This window comes from Erpetoichthys calabaricus, chromosome 7 (genome assembly GCF_900747795.2).
Source record: "Erpetoichthys calabaricus chromosome 7, fErpCal1.3, whole genome shotgun sequence".
In the NCBI taxonomy this organism is placed as follows: domain Eukaryota; kingdom Metazoa; phylum Chordata; class Cladistia; order Polypteriformes; family Polypteridae; genus Erpetoichthys; species Erpetoichthys calabaricus.
This window is the reverse complement of record NC_041400.2, coordinates 188,552,837-188,572,997: the sequence shown is the minus strand read 5'-3', so window position 1 is coordinate 188,572,997 and position 20,161 is coordinate 188,552,837. Positions and strand designations below refer to the sequence as shown.

Sequence of the window (20,161 nt, the reverse complement as noted above, 5' to 3'; positions counted from 1 at the left end):
GACCAACAACAGTGGTCAGCAAGTGTGACCCATGACTCGAAGTCTCGGAACGTGACGTCCGTTTTAGCCTGTGTAATTTACGCCTCCTTATTTTGCAATGATTTACTTGCTAAAACACTTTGCCCACAAAACTTTGACACGTCTCTATTTTCAGAATATTAAAGGGGGCATTTTCTATGCAGCACACTTTTACTTTCATTTACAGTACAGTCAGTCATTTTCAAACCTGCTTAGTCCTGAACAGGGTCCCGGGGGTCTGCTGGAGCCCATCCCAGCTATTACAGGGCACAAGGTAGGAACAAACCCTGGATTGGGCACCAGTCCATTGCCGGGCACACACCCATCAATCACACACCAAGGCCAATTTGGCATCACCAGTCCACCTAACCTGCATGTCTTTGGACTGCGGGAGGAAAACCACACAGACACAGGGAGAACATGCAAACACCAGAGAGGGAGGACCCGGGACACGAGCCCTGGTCTCCTAAAGGCGAGGCACCAGCGCTGCCACCCCACCACCATGCCGCCCCATTTACAATACAGCGTATACTAAAATAAAAGGTGGCACTTACAGGGTTGTCAAGCTCTATGATGAATCCATTATGTACGATGTTCACCTTGTAGTGCTTGATGGACAGTCCACTGCATTAGACATAAAAGATAACTGAAGAGTCCCATCAATGGTGGGGGGCTTCACACATTTTGAGCTCATTTCATCAACCCCAGGACTTACCTGAACTGAGGGTCTCGGACCGTCACCGCATAACTTAGGCTGTTGCTACCTGGTCGTAGAATCATATTGCCATGTGATGGAGATTCTTTGAGCATTGCAACCGCTTGACTTCTTGACACGGTGAAGAAACATCTAAGCAGACACAAACATTGGAAAGCAAACATTAGCTGAAGAAACAGCAAGCAGCAAACATTGAGGTTTTGATTAAGGAAGAAAGAAGAGACTCGTCATGAAGTTTAATCGAGGCACCTGAGGTCGGCCATCCATTCTCACTCTGCTAACCTCCATCCATTTTATGAACCTACTTAGCCTATCACCGGGCTCTGGGGAGCCGAGCCGATCCGATCCGATCCCGCTCGTATGTCTATCCTGAAAAAGAACATTCTGTTACGGGGTGATGCCTACGGAAACACTAAAGGAACAGAAGCCAAACATTTCTCGTGCTCGCAAGATCTTTCCACATGCTTACGAGATCTTTTTTTTCAAATGCAGGAGAAGGTCTTAGCAGAACAGGTCTATTAAAAATATACAGAGCGCCCCTAAAGGCATACAATACGTGTGAGGAGTTGAACTCACACACAGCACTCCCGCCACACCCGGAATTGCTGCCGGATGTTAACTCTTTCAGGGCCGATGTCAACTTTTGTCAAAAGGAGGAGTTGACGATTAATCAACTGTAAACTATGACAAACGTTGAGTAGCAAGGCGCACACGACAGCAAAAATAGCACTGAGATCTGGCAAGAGATCAAAGCGAATGCGAAAAGCAAAATGCTCCGTGGACGATGTCTTGCCTATCATTTCTGAACTGGACTATCACTTGTTGGACTCAGATTTTGATACAAATGATTGAAAATGAATGTTAGATTCCAGCTTCAGCTGATCGGTTCCCAGCTAGTAGTGTTACTGACCATGTTTGCCAGGGAGGACTGCCACTTAAAAATGACAAGAGGTAGAATCCAGATTGTAATGCACTGCGACCGTGACCACCGCCATTGCTGTCCCAACCATGTGAAGACAGCCTGGCAGCAAGCCTGCCGCTCATTCTTGGCAAACTGGCAGCCACAGCATGCAGCAACAGACGTTTTATGTTGATTTCTGTGTGAAAGCATCATTTTTTGGAAAAAATATTCAGCCCTCAAAGAGTTAATCAGGAAGCACCTGGGTGCAGTATAAAGGAGACCGCCTCACTCCACTCGGGGAGCCAGAGTCGGGTGGAAGAGGACGGAGCTTTGGAGAAAGGAGTGGAGGCAGCAGAAGAAAGGAAAGGACTGTGAGCATTTTACTGCGTAATTGTGACTTGTTTATGGTGCAGTGAAGAAGTTAAACGTGTGTGTTTTGGACATCTGGCTGTCTCAGTGTCTGTCTGTGTCTGGGCATCTTTCACAACACATATATATATATATATATATATATATATATATATATATATATATATATATATACAGTGGGGCAAAAAAGTATTTAGTCAGCCACCAATTGTGCAAGTTCTCCCACTTAAAAAGATGAGAGAGGCCTGTAATTTTCATCACAGGTACACCTCAACTATGAGAGACAAAATGAGAAAAAAAATCCAGAAAATCACATTGTCTGATTTTTAAAGAATTTATTTGCAAATTATGGTGGAAAAAAAGTATTTGGTCAATAACAAAAGTTCATCTCAATACTTTGTTATATACCCTTTGTTGGCAATGACAGAGGTCAAACGTTTTCTGTAAGTCTTCACAAGGTTTTCACACACTGTTGCTGGTATTTTGGCCCATTCCTCCATGCAGAGCTCCTCTAGAGCAGTGATGTTTTGGGGCTGTCGCTGGACAACATGGACTTTCAACTCCCTCCAAAGATTTTCTATGGGGTTGAGATGTGGAGACTGGCTAGGCCACTCCAGGACCTTGAAATGCTTCTTACGAAGCCACTCCTTCGTTACCCGGGCGGTGTGTTTGGGATCATTGTCATGCTGAAAGACCCAGCCACGTTTCATCTTCAATGCCCTTGCTGATGGAAGGAGGTTTTCACTCAAAATCTGACGATACATGGCCCCATTCATTCTTTCCTTTACACGGCTCAGTCGTCCTGGTCCCTTTGCAGAAAAACAGCCCCAAAGTATGATGTTTCCACCCCCATGCTTTACAGTAAGTATGGTGTCCTTTGGATGCAACTCAGCATTCTTTCTCCTTCAAACACGACGAGTAGAGTTTTTTCCATCTGACCATATGACATTCTCCCAATCATCTTCTGGATCATCCAAATGCTCTCTAGCAAACTTCAGACGGGCCTGCACATGTACTGGCTTAAGCAGGGGGACACGTCTGGCACTGCAGGATTTCAGTCCCTGGCGGCGTAGTGTGTTACTGATGGTAGCCTTTGTTACTTTGGTCCCAGCTCTCTGCAGGTCATTCACTAGGTCCTCCCGTGTGGTTCTGGGATTTTTGCTCACTGTTCTTGTGATCATTTTGACCCCACGGGGTGAGATCTTGCGTGGAGCCCCAGATCGAGGGAGATTATCAGTGGTCTTGTATGTCTTCCATTTTCTAATAATTGCTCCCACAGTTGATTTCTTCACACCAAGCTGCTTACCTACTGCAGATTCAGTCTTCCCAGCCTGGTGCAGGTCTACAATTTTGTTTCTGGTGTCCTTTGACAGCTCTTTGGTCTTGGCCATAGTGGAGTTTGGACTGTGACTGTTTGAGGTTGTGGACAGGTGTCTTTTATATTGATAACGAGTTCAAACAGGTGCCATTAATACAGGTAACGAGTGGAGGACAGAGGAGCCTCTTACAGAAGAAGTTACAGGTCTGGGAGAGCCAGAAATCTTGCTTGTTTGTAGGTGACCAAATACTTATTTTCCACCATAATTTGCAAATAAATTCTTTAAAAATCGGACAATGTGATTTTCTGGATTTTTTTTCTCATTTTGTCTCTCATAGTTGAGGTATACCTATGATGAAAATTACAGGCCTCTCTCATCTTTTTAAGTGGGAGAACTTGCACAATTGGTGGCTGACTAAATACTGTTTTGCCCTACTGTATATATACATATATTCTGTTTAAGTCTGAATCTCAATCTGATTATTAGTTGATTACATACCATCAGTAAGGGGATGCAAAAGTTTGTACACCTGACAAGCCACAATAAGGGCGAAACACATGTTGTGTACTCTTTGTATTTATGGCAGATACTGTATCACATATATACATATACATCTGTTATATATACATAACAGATAATCCAACCACATTTCCTTATTATAATTTTGAAAATTTCATGTTCACAATAATCTTAAACTTATTACCTTAAATTATGAATAACATTATCTTAATTATTATTTTTAAATCATAAGTCTCAAAAATTTAGAAATGAGTACATTAGAGGGTTGGCTCAGGTTGAACGGTTGGGTGACAAAGTCAGAGAGGCGAGATTGCATTGGTTTGGACATGTGCAGAGGAGAGATGCTGGGCGTTATGATGTATAAAATCTACAAATTATTCTCTATATTTTTATTATTATATTTTGCTCAATCCCAACAAGATGAATTCAGATGTAGGAGACATTATAATAAAAAGGCATATCCTCTTTCCTTACACCTCACTTTTATAACAGTTGTTCACAGCATAGTGCTAAATTGGTATTACAACCTGAGAAAGGAAGACTGATAGGTTAAAGAGTTTGAGCAAAATTCATCCATTGACAGCCAACCAGTCAGGTGCATGCAACATTCATGTGTCTTGTTGAAACCACGGCATGAAACTTTAGAATACATGTCTCATCTGAGGAGTGAGTAGTGGAAGTAAGGACGTAAGGAAGGAGGGAGGAAGAAGAACGGACAAAGACGCCACTGGTCGTCAGAAACGCATCATGAACATCGATTGCTAAATCAAACGCCACCCTGCGACATTCATCCTTGTCATCTCTACTTTTTCATAAGCTTTTTCTAAGACTATATATATTAAGACTTTCCTATCAGTACCTATTTTCTATTATTCTTTGTTCCAGTGGTGTTATTATTATTCTTGTAATTAATACCATGCTGCTTTTAACTTTCTATGCTTTGTCTTAATGTCTATAGAGTGATTGAAATAATAAGTTAGATTTCTTTGAGCACCTAGTGCAGCCGGAGTTTTGCCATTACCTCTGTGCTGTGAGGTTTATATAAGCTGTGAGTGAGTGAGAGCTCCGCTCAATAGTAGGGAACAGTACCTAAAGAAGGTATTCTTAGCTGATAAATGGCCTATAGTCAAGAGTGCTGAGTCTTTGTATGTTTAAATGCATTCTTGTAGACCAAAAGTAATATTTAAGTCTGAGATATCATTAAAACATTGTATGTTGTTTGTGCCGATAATAAGTAAGTCTCTTGAATGAATGAAAGCATGAATTAATCAACAGAAATAACCGCAATCGACATTTTAAACTTAATGGTTTACTTAAGAAAAGAAAAACGCCCCAACACGCAGAAAGCAGGCGCTGGCAGGCAGAACGGCGAAGGTTAAAAAGAAAAAAAAATAACACTTTCTCCCCAGCGGAGAATCGAACTCGGGTCTCTGAGGCAGGGCAAACTTGCTGAGCTCTGAGACACCAAAGCTTAGTGCTACGCCACGGAAGCTATCATATTGTTCTTGAACCTTTTGTGAAAGTGTTTATTTGATCTCTGGAAATCAGGCTTCACACACTCTATAGTTTATGCCTACATTTTGTAACATTTATTTTTTTTTTTTTATATTTTTATTTTATTAATTTTCATTGTAATCATTCCATACAAACAGATCCATTTATAACCCAACAAATTTGAAAACAAATCAAACCCCATCCCTGAGAAGGAGAGCTTAGCTAAAGGAAAATTTCTTTAAGCTTTTTAATAAGGCAACATTAGACAAAAGAAGGGGAGAAGTAAATATCTATATAAATAAGAGATGGAGAAGGGAGTTAAATACAATAATAGTTAATTCTCTTATTCTAAAATAATATTGATTAAATCCTGCCAAGTTTTGAAAAAATTTTGTACAGATCCTCTAACTGAAAATTTGATTTTTTCCAATTTCAAATAATATAAAACATCAGTTTCCCACTGACTTATAAGAGGAGAATTAGGATTCTTCCAATTTAACAAAATAAGTCTGCGTGCCAAGAGTGTAGTGAATGCAATCACCGTTTGTTTGTCCTTCTCCAATTCAAGTCCATCTGGAAGGACACCAAACACAGCTGTTAGTTTTGTAACATTTATTACTAAAATATGAAAAAGTTTCTGTTTTAACAATGTGTTTACACAGATTACTGTAGAAACGGAACACACAGGAAATTCATGTGTTCCAAATAACGATCTATTATTTCCACTCTAAAACTCCAGCAGTTCAGTCACTCCCAGATAATCAAACAAGGCATGAGCTGGGAAAACTTAATGAACGTTCTGCGACGGTGGGAGATGGAATAGCCGGCTGCTTGCTGCTCGTCTTAATCGGCACATTTAGAAGACAAAAGACACTGGCGGAGAGGTGAGAACAGTTTTAAGGTGGGCCAGGTCTATGAGTTTTTTCGTAGACTCTGGTAATTCTAGTGTTAAAGTGCAACAGTAGACCAACCCGATAACGAACTTGACGAGGACACTAACCCTTGAGGGAAAACAGGTAAAGGGTAAGTAGAGGGAAATACTATGATAACACATGGGTATATGGGGAGAAGGGTTCTAAGGATAGAGCTGCCAGGTAAGAGGAGAAGAGGAAGACCTAAGAGAAGGTTTATGGATGAGGTGAGAGGGGACATGCAGATGATGGGTGTGACAGAGCAAGATGACAAGAACAGGAAGATATGGAAGAAGATGATCCACTGTGGCAACCCCTAATGGGAGCAGCTGGAAGAAGAAGAAGAAGAAATCTTAAGTATTAATTATTAACTTATTAGCTAAAATATTTTTGGCCATACCTGTGCATGATAGATTAAAATACACGTCCTTATTATAACCGTAAAATTTTCCTGTTAACTGTTATCTTAAAAAGCATACATTGATTTGTATTAATGAATTAGTTCAGAATAAGGTGTTTTTTATGATTTCTTCACAGACATGCTGTTTATACTTTTGTTGTGCAAAATTGCATTGTCTAAGTTTTAAAAGTCATCTCATCCACACTGACTTTTTTTTTTTTACAATGGAGGCGAATGGGGCTTTAGCAGAAAATAAAAGCCTTGTATTCCGTTTCTTTTGCTGTCTCCCTGGTGGAGAAAGGAGACAAAGAGGAGAATGCTGAGGGGTGTTCAGGTGGAAGCCGATTGGCCACCAGCACTGATGAGAATTGGCTGCCGATGACCGTCATCTTTTTCCTGAAGAATGAGTCACCAATGTGTGTCCGGGGATCACCTGATGAGGTAAGCCGTGCCACTTTAGCCCAGTCTTCTTTTTCACCTGCAGTTCTGAAAGGCAGCCCAAGGAAGAACCCTAGACTCCGCCTTCAGCTCCAAGCAGACCCCACCCCTTCCAGTTGAGACCCAATAAAAACAGGCAGTCACAAAAAATTTGTTCCCCATTCTGGAACCAACCGGCAATGGAGATGGAGCGCCAGCTGATGGACTTTTGCTTGTGTTGTTTAAATTCTGTGGCTACGTACACCAAACTGCTTTCTGTTTCTTTGTCTCAATGTCGTATGATCAAACGGGGTAGTCTGGCTTGTACCACAATTATCCTTCTGGTTCCTTGTAGTCTATCCACCGGTCACAGATGCAAATGAATATCGTGAACAGGGCTGAATTTCGGGGGTCTTATATAATTTTTTTCTCTTGTAGTTGCCATTTTGCATAACCATCATTAGGGTTGCATCATTTCTAGGGGCGTGGTCTCAGGGGTCATGACCTCGACTTCATCATCATGCCAGGATAAATGATCAGCGGTTGCACTAAGCTTTACCCGATCTCCTTTAAAACTCTCACAGAAATTCTCCCTTTGCAATTGACTTTCATGTCTTGTAAAGTTTTTTGACTTCTTGCCTGAATTTTTGACTGTTACTCCTTCCACTTGTCTGGGTTTCGGCCTCTTTGTTTTGACTTTTGCATGCATCTCCTGGCTCAACTCAAAAGAAATCGGTTTCCTGCCGAGTCAGGACAATTGCAGAAGAAGCAGCCATTCCACGTCTACCTTGCTTCCATTACATCTCATCATAAACTTTCTGGCTTAATAAGATATTTGGACAGAAAGTGAAGGGGGAGAAAAGTGAAGGACTGAGAAGTAGCTATCTGCTTCGGGCTACAAACCATTTGGATCATATCCAAAAAAAAAATTCTACAATATCAAAATAAAAACACTAACAAGCCATTAAATGACATAAGATCTGTAAATGGCAAGGGCCGGTTTCTTATGAAGCAATAAGGATGGAACAAAAACTTGCAGCCACTACGCCAACCCAGGACCCTTGCTCTAGTCTATTCAGAGTCTTTGCCAGTTAGCTGGTTTTCACAACAGAGGCATCCATACAACCACGGCAGCCCACCAGTCACTTGCGCAGTCTACTTACGGCGGCAGGCCTGTCATTGCATCTTCATAACAGTGGAGCGGTGCAGGTGGTGATGGCTCCTCGGCAGGGGGCGCTGAGGTCGTTTGTCTCGCCTGCTCCTGTTCCAAAGTTTCTTTCAGTCGGAGCAGCTGTCCAGGAAGCAGCTGCAGTCTTGTGGGGATTTCCAGCTGCGGAATAGTTTCAAAAGAACAAACACATAAATATAACAATGAATAGGAATGGCAGGATCATAGAGTGGCAAGTCAAGCTCAAATTGAAGTGTCTTTGTCACGTGAACATAGAACAATGATGTTCATCCTTGCGTGGCTCCTCAGAACAGTTGGTGAAAATGGAATATGGAAAATAAACTCATACAGCGCCTCCAAGTGTGACACGTTTTGTTCTGTCGCAGCCTTCTGCTAAAATCATTTCCATTCAATGTTTCCTTTCATCAAGCAATACTCAGTACCTCAGAATGATGAAGTGAAAAGAAAACTTTAGAAATTTTTGCATATTTATTAAAAATAAAAAACTGAAATCTCTCATCGACACAAGTGTTCAGACCCGTTACTGAGTTGCTTACTTGAAGCCCCTTTGGCAGCAGTTCTAGCAAAGGAGTCTTCTTGGGTTTGATGTTGAACTGGCGTGCATAGTCTGCAATTTTGCCTCTATATTTCCATTATATTTTGCACTGGTTTGGACATGTGCAGAGGAGAGATGCTGGGTATATTGGGAGAAGGGTTCTAAGGATAGAGCTGCCAGGCAAGAAGAGAAGAGGAAGGCCTAAGAGAAGGTTTATGGATGTGGTGAGAGAGAACATGCAGGTGATGGGTGTGACAGAGCAAGATGACAATTACAGGAAGAGATGGAAGAAGATGATCCGCTGTGGCAACCCCTAATGGGAGCAGCCAAAAGAGGAAGAAGAAGATTTCCATTATATTTTACTCATACAATATGAATTTAAATACAGGACACTTCCATGGGCAGTTTTAACATCAAGCGTCTTGTTTTCCTGAACTGTACCAGTAATCAAAGCCCACTGACATCTTTTGCACCCAGGACTAAATTGGGTTCCATCTTGGGAAGGGAAGACATGCAGATGCCACATCTAACATGCAAAACTTTATTGTTTGGGAAACAAATGTACACAAACAGATTAAAGAGCTGCCAGCCAATCAGGTGTATGTATTAATCACGCATTGCAAAATTCCCTTGTGGAATTTTAGAAAAAATATGACTCGTCCGAAAGCAACGTTAGAAGAGGAAACCGCAACGTCAGAAAGGCAACGTCAGTAAAGAAAACCAAGACACGTCTGACCAGTTTCATCTGATCGTCAGCTAAAGCATTCCATGAACATCGATTGCTGAATTAAAAAGTCGCCCAGAGACATTCATCTTTGTCATCTTTCATTTTCCGTAAGCTTTTTTCTAAACACTATATACATGTATATATGTTAACATTTGAATGGTGGAAACAATATATTTACAAAACATACTTCACATGTGCAAGATGATTTATACATAAGTACATACATAGCAGTACCATTAGTGTTAACATAATTTTGACTCACCCTGTGTGTGTGTGTGTGTATATATATATATATATATATATATATATATATATATATATACAGTGGTGTGAAAAACTATTTGCCCCCTTCCTGATTTCTTATTCTTTTGCATGTTTGTCACACAAAATGTTTCTGATCATCAAACACATTTAACCATTAGTCAAATATAACACAAGTAAACACAAAATGCAGTTTTTAAATGATGGTGTTTATTATTTAGGGAGAAAAAAAATCCAAACCTACATGGCCCTGTGTGAAAAAGTAATTGCCCCCTGAACCTAATAACTGGTTGGGCCACCCTTAGCAGCAATAACTGCAATCAAGCGTTTGCGATAACTTGCAATGAGTCTTTTACAGCGCTCTGGAGGAATTTTGGCCCACTCATCTTTGCAAAATTGTTGTAATTCAGCTTTATTTGAGGGTTTTCTAGCATGAACCGCCTTTTTAAGGTCATGCCATAGCATCTCAATTGGATTCAGGTCAGGACTTTGACTAGGCCACTCCAAAGTCTTCATTTTGTTTTTCTTCAGCCATTCAGAGGTGGATTTGCTGGTGTGTTTTGGGTCATTGTCCTGTTGCAGCACCCAAGATCACTTCAGCTTGAGTTGACGAACAGATGGCCGGACATTCTCCTTCAGGATTTTTTGGTAGACAGTAGAATTCATGGTTCCATCTATCACAGCAAGCCTTCCAGGTCCTGAAGCAGCAAAACAACCCCAGACTATTACACTACCACCACCATATTTTACTGTTGGTATGATGTTCTTTTTCTGAAATGCTGTGTTCCTTTTACGCCACATGTAACGGGACATTTGCCTTCCAGAAAGTTCAACTTTTGACTCATCAGTCCACAAGGTATTTTCCCAAAAGTCTTGGCAATCATTGAGATGTTTCTTAGCAAAACTGAGACGAGCCCTAATGTTCTTTTTGCTTAACAGTGGTTTGCGTCTTGGAAATCTGCCATGCAGGCCGTTTTTGCCCAGTCTCTTTCTTATGGTGGAGTCGTGAACACTGACCTTAATTGAGGCAAGTGAGGCCTGCAGTTCTTTAGACGTTGTCCTGGGGTCTTTTGTGACCTCTCGGATGAGTCGTCTCTGCGCTCTTGGGGTAATTTTGGTCGGCCGGCCACTCCTGGGAAGGTTCACCACTGTTCCATGTTTTTGCCATTTGTGGATAATGGCTCTCACTGTGGTTCGCTGGAGTCCCAAAGCTTTAGAAATGGCTTTATAACCTTTACCAGACTGATAGATCTCAATTACTTCTGTTCTCATTTGTTCCTGAATTTCTTTGGATCTTGGCATGATGTCTAGCTTTTGAGGTGCTTTTGGTCTACTTCTCTGTGTCAGGCAGCTCCTATTTAAGTGATTTCTTGATTGAAACAGGTGTGGCAGTAATCAGGCCTGGGGGTGGCTACGGAAATTGAACTCAGGTGTGATACACCACAGTTAGGTTATTTTTTAACAAGGGGGCAATTACTTTTTCACACAGGGCCATGTAGGTTTGGATTTTTTTTCTCCCTAAATAATAAACACCATCATTTAAAAACTGCTTTTTGTGTTTACTTGTGTTATATTTGACTAATGGTTAAATGTGTTTGATGATCAGAAACATTTTGTGTGACAAACATGCAAAAGAATAAGAAAGCAGGAAGGGGGCAAATAGTTTTTCACACCACTGTATATATATATATACGAGGGGGACCCAAAAATAACCGGAATTTTGTTGTTGTTAGGTTATTTATTTATTTCCGGTTATTTTTGGGTCCCCCTTCGTATGTATATATCTCCAGACTTTACTGTCAATCTTATTTTCTATTATTCCTTGTGCTATTTGGTGTTATTATTCATGTAATAAATACCACATTGCTTTTAAAGTTCTGTACTTTGCCTTTATATCTAGAGTGACGGAAGTAATAAAGTAGATATTAAGAGCACCTGGAGCAGTCGGAAGTTTGCCATACGCTCTGTGCTGCGAGTTTTATTAAGGGCTGAGGGTGTGAGCTCCACCCAATAGTAGGGAACAGTGCGTAAAGTAAGACATTCTTGGCTGATAAATGGCCGATAACCCTGGATGTTCAGCCTTTGTATGTTTAAATGTATTTCTATAATCAAAGTAATATTTATGTCTGAGATATATTTAAAACATCGTATGTTGTTCATGCAGACAATAAATAAGTCTCTTGAAGTGCTAGATATTAACCAGCTGTGTATGCGTTGTTCATAGGGCACCATTGTGGTTAGGGTCTGTGTATATCTACAGTGTGTGTTATTTTTAAGGTGTGAGAGTAGACCAATCTGATAACCAACCTGGCAAGTTCATGTACCCCTGGATAAAGTAAGTAAGGGGTTAGAAAAGTGGAATTAACACGATAACACAGACGTGACAAGCTTCACACACCCGGGTGTGGGGATTTTCTGCCATTCTCCTCTGCAGATCCACTCTAACTCTGGCAGGTTGGTGGAGACTATCGATGGACAGCTACTTTTATCTCACTCCAGGGGTGTTCAGTTGGGTTCAAGTCTACGCTCGAGAACATTCCCAGAGATGTCCCTGAGCCATTCCCGTGCTGTCTGCTTTGTGCTTAGGGTCATTGCTCCGCTAGGTGGGTGACTCTTCAGCCCAGTCTGAAGTCCAGAACACTCTGCAGCAGGACTTCATTAAGGAGATCTCTGCACCTTGCACTCTTCAGCTTGCCCGCAACCCTGTCTAATCTCCCAGTACCTGCCACTGCATGTTGCTGCCACCACGGTGCCTCACCTTTGGAATGGTATTGCACAGTTGAGGAGTGATGCCTCATTTTCCTCGAGGATAGAGGCCAATCTTGGTTTCGCCAGACCAGTAAAGCTTGTTTATCCAAATGTGAGAGTCCTTTAGGTACCTTTTTGCAAACTCCAAGTAGGCTTTCATGTCTCGTCTGGCCACTCTGCCATAAAGCCCAGATTAGTGGAGTGATGCAGTGATGGTTCTTGTAGTTCTTCCCATCTCCACACAGGTTCTCTGGAGCTCAGCCAGAATCACCGTGGAGTTCTTGTTCACCACTCTTATCAAGGCCATTCTTCCACAATTGCTCAGCTCTAGGAAGATTCATGGTTTGTTCCAAATGTCTTTCATTTAAGAATGATGGAGGCCACTTCAATCTTGGGAACCTTCAGCACTGCAGACATTTTTTTTTTGCAGCCTTCTCCAGGTCTGCGCTGTTAGCACTTCAGTCTCACGGCTGGGTGTTTGCTCAGTGGTGGACCCCCTATAGACAGGCGTGCACCACCACAACTGTAGAAACATCTCAGTGATGATCAATAGAATGGGAATCACCTCAGCCAAATTGTGTGCATCATAGCAAAGGCTCAGTGTGCTTGAATCAAGGTGAGATTTCAGTTTTTTATTTTTAATAAATTTGCAAAAATATCTTAAATCCAGTTTTCATTTTGTCACTCTGGGGTATTGAATGTTGTTTCATAAGGGGGAGACAAATTCATTTAAATGATTTTAGCACAAGGCTGAAACATAACAAAATGTGAAAAAAGTAAATGGGTCTAGATAAGATCTGAATCCACTGTAAATAAATAAAAAAATAAAAAGCTTGAAGTATTTAGCATGCAACATGTACCGTATATTGCTGAGTTTATTTGTGAATTATCTGTCATATGTTTATTCAAATTCTGTATTTCCTGTTCATTTTGTTCTATTTATATGTAGTTTCTATGTGTGTGACGTTGTTCTCTTACGTCCTTTGTATTTTGTGGGTGGAACCCCCAAAGGGGCGGGTCCACACTTGCATCACTGCTAAGGGACCGCCCACATCCTGCCTGCCAGTTCGTAGCATTTGCTTTGGAGTTTATTGAGAGTACTGCCATTTCTTTACTTTTGCTCTTTTATTATTTTTAGTTTCTGTTTTTTGCATTTGCAAGTGTGTGGACATGGGGGGTCATGAGATCGCTGGAAAGGGGTGTGTGGCCCTTCCTTCCATTACCTATGCAAAAGGACAAAGTTCCAAGTCTTTAGAGTCCTGGTGCTCCCTATGTGGTTGTGAGACATGGATGCTATCCAGCGACCTGAGATGAAGACTGGACCCCTTTGTGTCTCTTCAGAGAATCCTTGGGTGCCGATGGTTTGACTTTGTGTTGCTCATGGAGTCCCGAATGAGGCACATGACCTGCATTGTGAGGGAGCGTCAGTTACGGCACTACAGCCATGTGGCGCGATTACCCGAGGATGATCCTCACTGTTTACGACCTGAGTGACTGGACCAGGCCAAGGGGACACTCACGTAACACTTGGCTGCAGAAGATAGAGGGATCATTTCCAGAGGGTGGGACTGGACCGTGTGTCTGCCTGGCCACTACCTCTGCACCTTCACCAGCGCTTCTCCATCTTATAAAGTCCATTGGCCTGGGGGCATGGACACCGGAGGAGCTTTGTGCTCATGAAATTGGGAAAATGTGCGGCAGATTGCGTAGTCACTGACCGCAGGTGAGCCGTGCAAAGCCTGGCCAGTGGTAAAACCACTCAGGCAAAGGACGAGGCAGGTTACTGAGGTGTTATAGGGCAGCCATGGAGAGAAGAGTCTCGGTGTTTGCAGTGTCAGTTCAGTGAAGGATAACAGCAAGGAGACCTGAACATCTGCAACAGCACACAAGAAGGTTCTCCTGCTCGTTTACAGTCGACAGAGATGTGCAGCACTAGACACCTCTACAGTACTGTGTGACAGCGGAGCACTTAACATCTCTGCTGGCACCATCTGACAACGAAGTGCTGAAGAACCCTGTCGATCCGCTTTGGCCGTATGACCACAATGGAAACGACGGCCACCCCTTTGTTTCAAAGACTTAACTTCAAAGGGAGGGCTGTGTAACAAGTCATCCATAGTATGAGTTGGTATTCCACCGTACATGTGAGCAACTTCAGAGCCAGTGGCAGGGAAAAACCGGCCAGCCTGTAATGGTGCAAACAGAGTTCTAACTAGTGTGGCGATGGCGAGAAGACATTTTAAAGATAGCGAGCCACCTAGAAGAGCCCTGGAAAGAGCAGAGGGTCCATCCTGGCACTCACTGCCAGTACTACAGTACCGATGGGACCCACACAGCCAGGCTGTAATTGACTGAGCTGACGAATTTATGGGAAGCCCAAATAATTTGGGATGAGGATACTTCAAGAATAAATACATTTAAAACATGAAGAACGGCATTTATTAAAAGTGGCAAATTCTGGGGTTTTCCATTGAATGGTGCTAAAGTGTCAAGACAGAACGGTTGACGAGGAGTAGTGGCCATAGAGAGAACCAGAAGAAGGAGTGATAGAAAAGTGACAGACTTGTGCCCAAAGAGGCAGAGCCAGAACAGTGTCACAAGTGCCAGACAACCCAAATGAATAAAAGTGGCAAACTGGATCAGCGGAGATATTTGAGGTGAATGTTGAAAGGACCTCTGTTGGCAACGGTGACATTCCCAGATTCCTTTTTCAAACTCTAAGCGACTAATGAAACAGGAGGATCCTCAACACCAGAGAGATGCCAGTCAGTACCAACAAAAAAATGACTCACCTTTGCAACGGTATAAATAAATGCTTTCCACTCTTCCCCATTGTCGCAGTTCTCAAACTGGAATTGAAAGAGACGTAAAAATGTTATTGATGTTCTGCAGAGAAGTGCTATTAAAAAATGAAGCTGCATTACTGCGGAGGTGGAAGCCCTGTCCAAGATGGCGTTAGGCCAAGTGAAAGAGAGAGCTCAGCTGATGCCACTAGGAGGTGCTCTACTCACAGAGTTCAGAAACACGTTCTACTCAGCTAAGGAGTCCTCCTTTAGCTAAAGCTGTAAAGAAACTGCTCCGGTGGGCTGTTGTAATCCAGATGTCACCAACAGTTACTACAGTAATACACTTGGCATAGTTGGCAGGATTTGTGGAATTGTGGTGGATTGTGGTGCGGTGCTGTGCAGGATAGTGAGGAATGAGTGAGAGAGAGAGAGCTCAGCGGACATCACCAGCATGCACTCTATTGACAGTGTTAAGAAGCAGCATCTGCTGGGCTCAGGGTCAGCTTAGGCGCACAATTCTCGTTCATGGTCACAAAAAGCAAGAACATTCTAATTAGATCCAGACATTGAAATGCTGACTGCATTTGTCCACATTATTGCCCAGTAGTGTTGGATCAGTACCAAAATGTTGACTTTGATAGCGATACCAGCATTTGGACCTCAATACCAGTACTGTGCTTAAAGTGCTTTATCTATCTATCTATCAATCTAGTGCCTTTCCTAACTATCTATCCATCCATCCATCCATTGTCTCCCGCTTATCCGAGGTCGGGTCGTGGGGGCAGCAGCTTGAGCAGAGATGCCCAGACTTCCCTCTCCCCGGCCACTTCTTCTAGCTCTTCTGGGAGAATCCCAAGGCGTTCCCAGGCCAGTCGAGAGACATAGTCCCTCCAGCGTGTCCTGGGTCTTCCCCGGGGCCTCCTCCCGGTTGGACGTGCCCGGAACACCTCACCAGGGAGGCGTCCAGGAGGCATCCTGATTCCTAACTATCTATCTATCTATCTATTATATAGTGCCTTTCCTATCTATCTATCTATCTATCTATCTCATTATCATTATATAGTACCTTTCATCTATCTATCTATCTATCTATTATATAGTGCCTTTCCTATCTATCTATCTATCTATTATATAGTGCCTTTCATATCTATCTATCTATTATATAGCGCCTTTCCTATCTATCTATCTATCTATCTATTATATAGTGCCTTTCCTATCTATCTATCTCATTATCATTATATAGTGCCTTTCATCCATCTATATACCTATCTATGTATCATATAGTGCCTTTTCTATCTATCTATCTATCTATCTAATTATCATTATATAGTGCCTTTATCTATCTATCTATCTATCTATCTATCTATCTATCTATCTATCTATCTATCTATCTATCTATCTATCTATCTATCTATCTATTATATAGTGCCTTTCATATCTATCTATCTATCTCATTATCATTATATAGTGCCTTTATCTATCTATCTATCTATCTATCTATCTATCTCATTATCATTATATAGTGCCTTTCCTATCTATCTCATTATCATTATACAGTGCCTTTCATCCATCTATATACCTATCTATGTATCATATAGTGCCTTTCCTATCTATCTATCTATCTATCTATCTATCTATCTATCTATCTATCTATCTATCATTATATAGTGCCTTTATCTATCTATCTATCTATCTATTATATAGTGCCTTTCATATCTATCTATCTATCTCATTATCATTATATAGTGCCTTTATCTATCTATCTATCTATCTATCTATCTATCTATCTATCTATCTATCTATCTATCTCATTATCATTATATAGTGCCTTTCCTATCTATCTCATTATCATTATATAGTGCCTTTCATCCATCTATATACCTATCTATGTATCATATAGTGCCTTTCCTATCCATCTATCTATCTATCTATCTATCTATCTATCTATCTCATTACCATTATATAGTGCCTTTCATCCATCTATATACCTATCTATGTATCATATAGTGCCTTTCCTATCTATCTATCTATCTATCTATCTATCTATCTATCATTATATAGTGCCTTTATCTATCTATCTATCTATCTATTATATAGTGCCTTTCATATCTATCTATCTATCTCATTATCATTATATAGTGCCTTTATCTATCTATCTATCTATCTATCTATCTATCTATCTATCTATCTATCTCATTATCATTATATAGTGCCTTTCCTATCTATCTCATTATCATTATATAGTGCCTTTCATCCATCTATATACCTATCTATGTATCATATAGTGCCTTTCCTATCCATCTATCTATCTATCTATCTATCTATCTATCTATCTATCTATCTATCTCATTACCATTATATAGTGCCTTTCATCCATCTATATACCTATCTATGTATCATATAGTGCCTTTCCTATCTATCTATCTATCTATCTATCTATCTATCTATCTATCTATCTATCTATCTATCTATCTATCTATCTATCTATCTATCTATCTATCATTATATAGTGCCTTTCATCCATCTATATACCTATATATGTATCATATAGTGCCTTTCCTATCTATCTATCTATCATATAGTGCCTTTAATTTTCATCTATCTATCTATCTATCTGCAAACTCCACCCAGATATAAGAGTCTGTCAGTCGTGGTCTAACCCGCTTTGTCCTGGACATGGTTGCAGGGGTCCGCTGGCGCCAGTCCCAACTAGAATAGGGTGCAAGGCAGAAACAAACCCTGGACAGAGCGCCACAGACACAGCATAACAATAAAATGAATCTTTTCAAGGGGGTGAATACTTTTTATAGGCCCTGTATGTGAGTAGTAAATCAGGACAAATCAGACGGGCAAAACCAGTGCCAAACAGCATGAGAATGGAGGGGCCCACCATGACGGCAGGCCATTGTTATGCCTAGAAGGATAAGGGATTGGTGACTTGCACGAGGTACCTTTAACTGCACTTCTTCTTGAGGAAAAGCCAACGTCATTTCTTCTGTGTTTACATCCATCCGAACCAAAGACACAGAATCCAGATGCTGAAGCTCCAACTTTTCAGAATACTACAAAAGAAGACATTATTAAATAAGACTGGCTGACTGAAGAGAGACGGAGGACAGAAAATAAAACTGAACAGAAGATGCAGTAGTCAGGAAATGGTATATGGTCAAAAACTGGAAATCAGTGAGTCCAAAACGCCCGTCAAAAGTTCAGAGGAAAAAAAATGACAGCAAGGATATGGAAGCAGGAATTCAAAAAGTAAGTACAGTGCATCCAGAAAGTATTCACAGCGCATCACTTTTTCCACATTTTGTTATGTTACAGCCTTATTCCAAAATGGATTAAATTCATTTTTTTCCTCAGAATTCTGCACACAACACCCCATAATGACAACGTGAAAAAAGTTTACTTGAGGTTTTTGCAAAATTATTAAAAATAAAAAAACTGAGAAAAATCCCATGTCCATAAGTATTAACAGCCTTTGCTCAATACTTTGTCGTTGCCCCTTTGGCAGCAATTCCAGCCTCAAGTCTTGTTGAATATGATGCCACAAGCTTGGCACACCTATCCTTGGCCAGTTTCGCCCATTCCTCTTTGCAGCACCTCTCAAGCTCCATCAGGTTGGATGGGAAGCGTCGGTGCACAGCCATTTTAAGATCTCTCCAGAGATGTTCAATCGGATTCAAGTCTGGACTCTGGCTGGGCCACTCAAGGACATTCACAGAGTTGTCCTGAAGCTACTCCTTTGATATCTTGGCTGTGTGCTTAGGGTCGTTGTCCTGCTGAAAGATGAACCGTCGCCCCAGTCTAAGGTCAAGAGCGCTCTGGAGCAGGTTTTCATCCAGGATGTCTCTGTACATTGCTGCAGTCATCTTTCCCTTTATCCTGACTAGTCTCCCAGTTCCTGCCGCTGAAAAACATCCCCACAGCATGATGCTGCCACCACCATGCTTCACTGTAGGGATGGTATTGGCCTGGTGATGAGCGGTGCCTGGTTTCCTCCAAACGTGACACCTGGCATTCACACCAAAGAGTTCAATCTTTGTCTCATCAGACCAGAGAATTTTCTTTCTCATGGTCTGAGAGTCCTTCAGGTGCCTTTTGGCAAACTCCAGGTGGGCTGCCATGTGCCTTTTACTAAGGAGTGGCTTCCGTCTGGCCACTCTACCATACAGGCCTGATTGGTGGATTGCTGCAGAGATGGTTGTCCTTCTGGAAGGTTCTCCTCTCTCAACAGAGGACCTCTGGAGCTCTGACAGAGTGACCATCAGGTTCTTGGTCACCTCCCCGACTCAGGTCCTTCTCCCCCGATCGCTCAGTTTAGATGGCCGGCCAGCTCTAGGAAGAGTCCTGGTGGTTTTGAACTTCTTCCACTTACGGATGATGGAGGCCACTGTGCTCATTGGGACCTTCAAAGCAGCAGAAATTTTTCTGTAACCTTCCCCAGATTTGTGCCTCAAGACAATCCTGTCTCGGAGGTTTACAGACAATTCCTTTGACTTCATGCTTGGTTTGTGCTCTGACATGAACTGTCAACTGTGGGACCTTCTATAGACAGGTGTGTGCCTTTCCAAATCCTGTCCAGTCAACTGAATTTACCACAGGTGGACTCCAATGAAGCTGCAGAAACATCTCAAGGATGATCAGGGGAAACAGAATGCACCTGAGCTCAATTCTGAGCTTCATGGCAAAGGCTGTGAATACTTATGTACATGTGCTTTCTCAATTTGTTTATTTTTAATAAATTTGCAAAAATCTCAAGTAAACTTTTTTCATGTTGTCATTATGGGGTGTTGTGTGTAGAATTCTGAGGAAAAAAATGAATTGAATCCATTTTGGAATAAGGCTGTAA

General features: G+C 41.6%; 1 protein-coding gene across 2 annotated transcripts in view; it reads right to left on the bottom strand.

Moving 5' to 3' along the window:
- The window catches only part of LOC114654961 (signal-transducing adaptor protein 1-like), a 51,734-nt gene that overhangs the window by 14,135 nt on the left and 17,438 nt on the right, over positions 1-20,161 (bottom strand). For both annotated transcript variants that reach the window (XM_028805840.2, XM_028805838.2), the window contains exons 3-7: positions 18,261-18,371; positions 15,316-15,372; positions 8,227-8,393; positions 734-865; positions 573-642 (exon numbers count right to left, since the gene is read on the bottom strand). In XM_028805840.2, coding sequence (XP_028661673.1) covers positions 573-642; positions 734-865; positions 8,227-8,393; positions 15,316-15,372; positions 18,261-18,371 — 537 coding nt within the window. The remainder of the gene's footprint in view (positions 1-572; positions 643-733; positions 866-8,226; positions 8,394-15,315; positions 15,373-18,260; positions 18,372-20,161) is intronic.